Source organism: Cydia fagiglandana, chromosome 14, assembly GCF_963556715.1.
Source record: "Cydia fagiglandana chromosome 14, ilCydFagi1.1, whole genome shotgun sequence".
Classification (NCBI taxonomy): Eukaryota; Metazoa; Arthropoda; class Insecta; order Lepidoptera; family Tortricidae; genus Cydia; species Cydia fagiglandana.
The window spans coordinates 4,632,433-4,643,257 of record NC_085945.1 but is presented as its reverse complement, the minus strand read 5'-3'; the positions used below and the strand labels follow the sequence as shown (position 1 = coordinate 4,643,257).

The 10,825-nt window shown below is 39.6% G+C and overlaps 1 protein-coding gene across 1 annotated transcript; it reads left to right on the top strand.

Moving 5' to 3' along the window:
- The first annotated feature begins 8,855 nt into the window (after positions 1-8,855).
- LOC134670975 (uncharacterized) lies at positions 8,856-10,159 on the top strand. The gene is made up of 2 exons (XM_063528797.1): positions 8,856-9,251; positions 9,798-10,159. Exons 1-2 carry the CDS (start codon positions 8,921-8,923, stop codon positions 10,157-10,159), a joined length of 693 nt encoding a protein of 230 aa, XP_063384867.1. The 5' UTR covers positions 8,856-8,920.
- Positions 10,160-10,825: the final 666 nt, after the last annotated feature.

The window sequence follows — 10,825 nt, the reverse complement described above, 5'->3', positions numbered from 1 at the left end:
TTTAGCCAAAAGTCGTGTCTGTCCCATCAAACGCGTGTCTCTCCCACGTCTGGAGCTGTGTGCAGCGGTATTACTCGCAGATCTCCTTAAATATGTCAAAGAAATTTACTCGTCAGTATTACCGAACGTCAATATTTTTGCTTGGTCGGACTCCACCGTTGCACTTTCATGGATAAAGGCGCCATCACACCGTTGGAAGACATTTGTCGCCAATAGGGTTAGTCATATTCAGGATTCAATTCCCGACGCCAGTTGGAACCACGTACCATCGGCAGATAATCCCGCCGATATAGCTTCTCGCGGATTGTTTCCAGGAGATTTGTTGCACAGTTCCCTATGGTGGGCGGGACCGGAGTGGCTTAGGCAGCCACCTGAAACATGGCCTTCACTCGATGCGTCCACGAGTGATATTTCTGATTGCCTCAATTCCGACATTATAGCTGAAGAACGCACCCACGCATTAATTGTTCAAAACGACACACACTTCCTTGACGATTTACTAGAGAAATTTTCATCGATAAGAAAGGTCCAGAGGATTATAGCTTATTGTCAGCGGTTTATAAGAACACTTCGTAACAAGCAAACACGTTGTGAGACTACTTACCTTACCCTCAATGAACTTCACAACGCCCTGAGGCCTATCGTTAAACACATACAATCGCAACACTTTCATAATGAAATTATTCGTATACAAACCAAGAAGCCTCTTTCCAAATCTATGCGCAAATTAAATCCGTTCATAGATAAATATGGTATCCTCAGGGTGGGCGGACGTTTATCAAGATCTGGGCTCGAATTCGATCATAAACACCCTGCTTTACTTCCGCGTAACGCTACGTTAACTTACCGCATTATTGAGGCTTTCCATCGTGAAAACTGTCATCCAGGCACGAACACGCTGCATTATCTCTTAACACAGCAGTTTTGGATTTTGTCTCCCATACGCGCGATTAGGCACTGTCTATCTAAATGTATCAGATGTTATCGACTAAATCCGGTTCCCCTTGAACCGTTCATGAGTGACCTACCGGCAACTCGTGTGAATCAAGCCAAGCCTTTTTCAATAGTTGGCGTCGACTTTGGGGGGCCATTTCGCATTCGTTTAGGTTCATATAGAGGTGCTAAAATAGGGAAAGCATATTTGTGTCTGTTTGTGTGCTTCACTACAAAAGCTGTGCATCTCGAAACCGTATCAGATTTATCATCTGAAGCTTTCATTGCTGCGCTTCGAAGATTCATGGGCCGCAGAGGTCGAGTAAGTGTTATTCACTCAGATTGTGGAACCAATTTCATAGGCGCAAATAACGTGCTCAAAAGTTATATGAGATCAGCTGCCAGCACGGAATACATAGAGTTTCGATTTAATCCACCGTCGAGTCCTCATTTCGGAGGAGTTTGGGAAATTCAAATCAAAGCGGCGAAATCCCTCTTGTATCGTATTGTCGGAGATCAAACTCTTACTTTCGAAGAACTAACCACGTTATTCGTTCAGATTGAGTCTTCTCTTAATTCTCGGCCGCTCTGCCCCGTGAGCTCTGATCCGAACGATCCGAACGCACTGACCCCGGGTCATTTTCTTACACTTGAGCCGCTTACTGCAGTACCCGACGAAGATCACACTTCGTCAAAACTAAATCGTCTGGGTCGATGGCAATTAATTCAAAAATTTCAACAAGACTTTTGGAAGCGTTGGAAATCTGAATATTTACAATCGCTGACAAAACGTGCAAAATGGACTTCTCATTGCCAACCTTTAGACATTAACTCGGTTGTAATCATCAAAGCTGAGAATACAATGCCGTTACATTGGCCTCTAGCTCGCGTAGTAGAACTGCATCCCGGGCCAGACGGAGTTGTACGCTTAGCAACAATCCGAACTGCTAATGGAAATCTTCTTAAGCGGCCATTAGCTAAATTATGTCCACTTCCTAGCCAAGTTGACTAATTAGAACTTAGTAATAAGTAGTTATAGAAAATTAAATTAGTTCTTAAAATGTAGGTTTAAGATTGTTCATACACATTTTATATCGTTTAAAGTTAAGGTTTATTAAAATACAAAACATTGTATTTTGGTGGGCGGAATGTTCACGTTTTAAATATAAGCATTTTTAAATATTGGCGCCATCAATATATTTACGATGCTTTCCGATTGGATAGCGTAGATCGTTGATCTACGTCTGCGGTCGCTTAGAAAGAGATGCAAGATCTACGCGCAACCTATGCGCGAGCGAGACAACTCACGCCGAAGCTTTAGTCTTCTCGACGACTCCATTTTGAAATCTCAACGTGTTCGCATCGAAATCGTGTATCTCTTACCGTAAATTCTAATGGAATGTCCAAAATTGAACTATTCAGTGTTACATAGTGTTTATTTCGCCGGCCGGCATACAAAACTCTCAAAAACCGTGTGAGGAACGTGAAAGAAGACGCTGCAGTTTCCCAAGACCAAGTGGACTCCAAAGACTCCGACTCCATCATCAGCTCTCAGGTTAGTGGCTGCAGTGTATATCCTTTTCGGTTTAAGCATCGTATCTAACGTGTATGTCGCGCTTCATTCATTGTTTTCATTTTTCAAATTACCCAATTGTAGCAAATCAACCAACAAAACTCGAAAAAGCTACAACCATAATATGTCAATTTAGACAGAAGAAGATCAATATTTAGGCTGTCAAAAGCCCTAGAAAAATCAAGTAGAACCAACAGAGTGCACATGCCCTTATCTTGCGAGCACAGTATACTATCTGTAACATCCAGTAAAGCTGTAGTTGTACTTCTACCCCTTCGGAAACCTGACTGAACATCTGGAAGTATATTGTTGGCCTCAAGATACTTAGTGAGCTGAGTGCACACAGCCTTTTCCAATATTTTTGATATGCAGGGTAAAATGCTGATTGGTCTAAGGTCTCTAAGCTCAGACGGATTAGAGGTTTTTGGCAGTGGTTGCACAATAGCCAGCTTCCAGACATTAGGAAATGTAGATGTCAAAATTGAGGTATTAATTATTTTAGTAAGCAAATCAGTAGTGTGTGGTAGAGTCAAAACAAGCATTTTTAGGTTAACACCGTCAGATCCCTCGGCATTCGACTTTAAATTTCGAACAATTTTTAACATTTGCTCTGAGCTAATAGTTTCTAAATGGAAAATAGAGTCACAAAACCTGTGGTACTCAAGGTAAGTCAATATAGATATGGGCAATCTTGATGTACTTGGTAATGTTAAAAAATGTTTGTTTATAGTGGTAGGATCATTGAAGTATGAAGGTATTTCTGTGTTTTTAATTGGTAGCAGGGTAGATTTTAGACTTTTCCATAGTATCTTGGAATTATGAATTTTATTATTTATGTTATGATTTATGTATGTTAACTTCTCATTGAATAAAGCTTTGTTTAGAATCGATTTAAGGTCCTTGTAATACTTCTTTTTAATCTCAGTCCGGTTTTTGTGGTAATCAGCTGCTGCCCTGTCTCTTAACCGCATCATGAGCTTAATCGTATCAGTGATCCAGGGGTAAGAAGACCCTTTAACAATAATAGACTTAGAAGGAACATGGCAGTCAAAAACAAAAATGACAGATTGGTAAAAAGCTGCAACCATCGCATGAATATCATCTAATTGCGACACCAAGTCCCACCTCACACACCCCAAGTCCGCATCTAGCTTATCAAGGTCAATGTTTTTGAAAGGCCTGTAAATTAGGTAAAGTGGTCTAGGTTTTTCAAGTTTAATTAAGAACTCGCAGAGAACAAGGCAGTGGCCATAGAGTGATCCTACATGGTTATATTTTTTTCTTTCATGTCAGTACAGACTACATCAATTAAGGTCTGGCTGGTTTCAGTAAAGTGAGTTGGCTGAGTAACTAATTGAGAAAGGTTAAAACTATTTAAAAATGAATTTAATTTTGTAACTTTTGCGTCAATATGGCCAAGTAAATCTATATTGAAGTCACCTAATAATAATAAATGATCAAAGTCAGAGATAGAGCTAATAGAGTCAGAAATAGCATCGAAAAATAGGTCAGTATCTGTCCATGGTGGGCGGTAGGCCGTACCAATGACCAGTTTCTTGCCATTAAGTTTTAGGGTGATCCACATCTGTTCGATAGAGCTATGTAGTGGATCAACTGGGTGAGGCCATGTGCGAGCATTAACACTACGTTTTATGTAAAAACCTACGCCGCCCCCGCGCGAACGGGTGCCCTGAGGCCTAGGTAGGTGACGTAATCTGTATCCAGGAATCACCGGCGCCCGCTCGTCTCTACAATCCCTGAGCCACGTCTCATTTATAGCCAGCACATCAGCATCCAGTCGGGTAACAGCCACAACGATGTCATCATGTTTGGTACCTAGGGAACCTGCGTTAAACAAACCTATTTTAAGGGACTTACTAGACATTAAACAATTTTAGGTTAGTTAATACAGATGAGACAAGGATATGAGAAAAATTAGGTGTGTATGTATATACCGGGTGTGGCCTGTAATACGAGCAAAAAAATTAACTGTAGGCTGTACTCCTCATACTGACCAACGTTTGTTCAGCTACTTTTAAAAATAACTTGTGGTTTGATTTTTAATACACTTTAAAGTTTATTCTAACACGCAATGTATTGCGAACTTTGTTATGTTTAAGGCATGACAAGCAACGTCAATCACAAATGATATGACATGGCGATGGCGTCCATTGAAGATAATATTTATTTTGTATGAAAAATAGGAAGTCTAAATACTTCATAATTTTTTAAAGTCGTTGAACAAAAGTGTCACCGTTTGAGGAGTACAATATATGTTTTAATTATTTGCTCATGTTACAGGCCGCACCCGGTATGCAGTAAAGTATAGTGTAAAAAGTTATAACGGTAAGTGACGTATAGAAAACCGCCATACCCCAATCAAAGAAATAGGTGCAGGAAATAAATAAGTAGTAATAAACCGCAACGCCACTCAAAATATAAAAAGTAAACAAAAACATAAGTAAATAATGTAAATATAGTATAAGACTAAGTTCACTTAGCAACCAGCTAAATACACTTAGTAACTTAAATAAACTTAGCAACCGGCACCACTGGGAAAAACCTGAGCGAGATCAGTTTCTACACGGATACGGTGAGCAGGAGTGTCATTACCTCGGCGCACATACACCCGTCCGTCTTTTGTCCAGTGGTACCGCCATTCTAACCGCTTACATTCTTGCCGAGCAAGGTAAAGCAGCGTTCTGTTTTGCCTTGTTAGACGCTCGTTCACATAGAACCTGCTCGGGCCGCCCGGCAAACCGAAGTCCGACGTGTCAGCCCCCCGACGCACGCGGGCAGCACGCAGCAGGTCAGCGCGAGGCACGCGCCTGGCCAGCCGCACAACAAGCGGGCGCGAGCGCACGTTTTCCACAGCGGCGGCACCCTCCACGCCAGCTAGTGGGCTATGAGCAGCGTTCGGCTGCTGACGGCGCGCTCCAACGCGCTCAGCGAAGACAATGTCCCGCTCATCAAGGTCAACGCCAAGCTTCGAAGCCACCAGGCAGACCAAGTGAGATGAAGATTCATTCGGTAGTTCTGGAATCCCTGTGATCTCAAGGGTCACTGCGTCTCAAAATGATGACACGGACGTGGAGAGGGAGCGCAGGGCACTATCAGTGAGAAGCAACATGTTGATCCGCAGGTTTGCAAAATGCACAACAAGTGTTAAATTAACCTTGTTCAGATCGTATTGCCAAACCTTTTACACTTGCAGCCTGTGGATCAATTACACGAAGAAAGCTTATAGTGCTCTGCGCGTCCTCTACAACAACGCGTTCAGGATGCTGATGGGGCTGCCGCGGTACTGCAGTGCTTCGGGGATGTTCGCGGAGGCACACACGGACGATTTCCGTGCCATTATGCGCAAACGCGTCGCGTCCCTGATGCGCCGTGTGCGAGGCAGCACCAACGGGCTCTTGAGCGCGGTCGCTGGGGCCCATGACAGCCCTATATTTGGACACTGGGCTAAATCACACGCGCCACTTGCCCAGTATGACATGTAAGAATTTATAATTAGAAATCTGTAATTTAATTTAATTAATTTAAGAATGTATATGTAGCCTTTTTAATTGTTTCATATAATATAATGTGAGTGACGCGTAAGTGAGGAAGAATGTACCTACAAACTAAAAATAATTTATGTTAATTTATTTGTTTTATAATTTATTTGTGTTGTAATTGTAATATGGATATCTTGTCCGAAATAAAAGCTTTTTAATTTAATTTAATTTTTTTAATTATATGTGGATGATTTTTATGTATTTCATAACGGCTGCATTAATAAATTGCTCTCACTCTTAAAGACTAATTTTGACATTCGACATTTAGAAAAATTGCAAAATTGTCTTGGTATGAAAGTAACTGTAACTAATAATAGGTACCACTGTATTAGATCAGTCGGACTACATAGGGCGGATTTTAACTAAATTTAATATGAGTAATTGCAAACCTGTATCTACTCCATTGCCAGTAAACTGCAAGCTAGATAAATCTGACAAGCCGTGTTTAGATGATGAAAAATATAAATACAGACAGCTTCTGGGGCACAAAATAGACAGGTACAGAAATCAATCTACATACAAAGCGCGCTCGAGCAACGCACACATAGACACTGCTCACGGACACGATATCTCGGACCGGTTGGGACCACTGCGAGCACGAGTGCCATCCGCTTGAGACACGCGTCTGTGAACTTTTTTGTGCAATAATGGAGAAAAAAAAAGAAAGTTATTATAACTGGTACAGTGGACGGTTGTTTAAATTCAAAATTAAACGGTGAATTGTCGTTTTTTAAGCTACCAGTGGTTTCAGAGAGAATGCGAATGCGAATTATTACATTGTACATGAGAATGCGAATTTATTACACTTTAAAATATAATAATCGTGCATTTCGCCAATCTCGAAATCATCGCAAGATATTTTCTGTAACAAATTTGTAATATAACAATGACATTAAAATGCATTAAAATTAAAATACCTATTTGAGTTATTAATGTTATTATTTTATATTTACATTCTTCCCGTTTCATCCTCATAAATAAATCAAACAACTAGATACAAGTGCCACTACCACGATAGTTTTTTGTGCATAAGCCATAGTTCGCAACCCTAGAGCGGCCGCCGAGCGTAGGTATGAAAAGTAAAGTACATACATGTGATTGACTTCTGTACTTATCTGTTTTGTGTCTGGGGTCACTTATGTACTTATCAGTGTGCACCCGCCCGGATATATCTTACGCTTGCAGTCAGCTGAGTCAGCATAGTACATGTTTCGACGAAAGTCATTGGCGTGTTGCTAAACGGGTACTTAGATATTTAGCTGGAACAATAAATTATGGTCTTTGTTTTCAATGAAGTAATAATTTAGATATTGTAGCTTATGCCGATAGTGATTGGGCAAATGACTTGTCGGATCGCAGACTGGCTATGTTGTAAAAATTGGTGAAAATGTGATTAATTGGGAGGCTAAAAAGCAGAGATTTACAGCCCTATCAACATGTGAATCTGAGTATATTGCCATAAGTGATGTATGTAAAGATATATGCTTTGTTAAGAATTTCTTGTCAGAAATAATTGACAAACATTTTGATGTTACCATATATAATGACAATCAGAGTGCTCAGAAATTGTTATTAGTCAAAGAATATTCACATAAAAGAACTAAACATATTGATTTGCGATACCATTATGTTAAACAGCTGATACAGGATAAGAAAATCAATGTTATGTATTTACCGACAGATAAAATGCTTGCTGATATATTTACTAAGCCTTTGTGTAACCTGTACCTGCGGGTAATAAAGCCTGTCGGGTAGTAAGGCCTAAGTAGCGAAAATCTTATTTAAAATGCTTGCTTACACTCAAGGCCGCGGTAAGTAACACCTAGCGGACAAACAAGGAACTACAAGTTCGTTCGGCGCGGCTGCCCCGCTCCCCGCCGCCAGTATTGCGTCATTCAGTTTGCGAAGTGGCCGCGTGGCACGTGTAACAAAAATAGGCCCAAAAGAATCGTAAGTATCTTTTGTACTATTGCATTTGACAATGTCAATTGACGTTTATTTTCTTTCTTAATAAACTCTTCTAATGGGCTGAATATATGGTCAATGTGATGTGATCCAAATATTTTTCATTCTTTTTTGTTTATAAACGTGGTTGGTGGTTATTATGGCCTACAAAAAATACCTATAGGCCTTATTGCACTATATGGAAACGAATTTTCTCTTAGGCTTTATTATCCTCGTATTTAAAATATCACTTTTGATTATTCTATAACTAAGTTTAGGTTACTACAAAGTTAGTGTGTAATAAATTGTTATATTTTCATAGTGTGAAACATTATTTCTTATAGGCCTTATTATCCACCTACTTCACATATCGGTTTAGGTGTATTGTAATAATTATTTTTTTATGAATTAATTTATTTTTAACGATTTGATTTGAAATCCAAATTGTCAGTATATAAAGACAATTATTTCTTTTAGGCTTTATTATCCTCCTACTTCGCATATCGGTTTTTCGTATATATATTTAATGTATTTTAGATAACCACGACGTTAGTATATAACGATTTGTTATATTTTCAGTGTTTATGACTACAATGCCGCGAAAACGAGCATTGTGGTCAGAAGATGCCTTAGCGTCTGCAGTTCAGGCAGTTCAAAGAGGAATACTTAGCACATACAAAGCTGCAGCGAGGTATGGGGTTCCAAGAAGAACTATAAGAAATCATCTCAAGAGTGGCAATTTGAAAAAAACACTAGGCCGAAAAACTATACTGAACAATGACCAAGAAACCGATCTTGTGAACAGAATAATCAGGTTTGCTGATATTTACCTGTGACAACACGCATACTGCGTCGTTTGGTTTATAAATTTTGCGAGGTTAACGACATCAAACACAGTTTTAATAAAAACATGAGACTAGCTGGAAAAGATTGGTACAAGGCGTTTATGAAAAGGCATCCAGAAATATCAAAGAGAAAGGCTCAATTCATGAATCCAGCCAGAGCGCAAAAGCTGAACAAATTCATTGTCGATGATCACTTTGAAAGAATAAACGAAATATATAATCAACTTGATCTAAAAGATCATCCTGAAAGAATTTACAATATGGATGAAAAAGGTTGCCGCCTGACAATCCACCATCAGCAAGCTGTTCTAGCTAAGAAAGGAGCCAAAAGAGTGCATTTAGTATCATCGGAGCATGCAGAAAGTGTAACCATCGCAGGATGTGTAAATGCACTAGGTACTGCCATACCACCGATGATCATATTTAAAGGCAAGCGGTTGAAGCCAGAATTATACGATAATTTGCCTGCTGGATCATTAGTTGAAAAATCTTCGAAGGGTTATATGAACAATGAACTTTTCAAAGAATTTTTAAAGCACCTGGCCAGATACAAAAGTGGTGGAAAATGCCTTTTGGTATTCGACGGAGCCGCCTGCCATTTAGATCTGTCTATCGTCGAAGTCGCTGATTCACTCAACATATCGTTATACTGTTTGCCGTCAAATACCACTCATGAGCTCCAGCCCCTCGACAAAGCTGTCTATCGATCATTTGAACACCACTGGGATGCTGAAGTTTTGTTATTTCTGGACCAAAATCCAGATAAGAAAATCACCAAGGCTCGCTTCAATGTGATTTTAACAAATGTCTGGTCCAAATGCATGACCCATAGTAACATTACTAGTGGTTTTAAGGCTACTGGCTTGTATCCTTTGAACCCTCAGGCTATTCCAGAGACTGCTTTCGCTCCATCAATATTATCAGAAGCTCCAGCACCTCCAGTTTCAGATGCAGTCGAGGAAGAGATTCTGGGATGCAGTTCTCCAGCTGAAGTGCCCTTAACACCAACCAGAAGCTCTCCAATTAGCTCGTCGCCTGAAATGTTGTTAGCCTTAACGAACAACTCCCCAACAATGCTCAACAGATCGCCATCAGAAGCATTGACCCCAGTAAGGCCAACAACTTCAAGGTCGCGTAATATGTCACCTTCTGGAACATTGTCATCAACGTATAGTACTTCAGTTAGACCGGCTGGGAGCTTTTATCGCACGGTTTATAATAGTTCTACTTCCGATGATGATGAAGACAATATGCCGCTCATTCAGTTGAAAAAAACTGCATTTCAAGATCTTATGCCTATGTAATAGGCGGAGCGCCGGGGTGGGAAGGGGCGATTCAGGAAACACAGTATACCGGTTAATAGATGTAATACCTTCCAGCTTGTACACTCTAGTCCTCTAATACTTGTTATACTAACATTATATATACTTATTCTACGTGATCGAAGAGGAAATCCCTTATCGAGTGGAGGCGCAAGATCTACATTAAATGTGCTGATCACTCAATATGCACAGACGTGCCAATATGAGTGTCTGCCTATCGCACCTCCCCTGAAAAGGTAGGGGGTTCCCTCCCCTGAAAAGAAGACTATTGGTGATACAACTATACTCTATTCTTATGTACTAAATAATCTGTATTATTTTTAATTACCTTTAAATTTGAACCTATAATGTCTTTTTTTTTATATGGTCCTAAATATAGGTCATTTAATTTATAGTAACATTCATTTTTAACTAATACTAAATCACCTATCTTAAAATTAACAATGTTTGACTTATAATGTAGTATTTTATATGTTACCTACATACTTTGATTTAAAACCCTATTTCCAACACAAACATTGCATTTCACAATTAATATATCACATTCCAAAGTTATAATATACTTGTCTTACATCCTGCAGAATACAGAATACAGATTTTTATTGGTAAAAATACAAGTACATTTTACAAGTCAGAATAAAATACAAA

Excerpts from the sequence above, each read along its gene's own strand:
- LOC134670975 (XM_063528797.1), top strand. The coding sequence starts at position 8,921 with ATGAGACTAGCTGGAAAAGATTGGTACAAGGCGTTTATGAAAAGGCAT. Across the intron at positions 9,252-9,797 it reads AGGATGTGTAAATGCACTAG|TTTCAGATGCAGTCGAGGAA; the intron begins GTACTGCCATAC and ends CAGCACCTCCAG.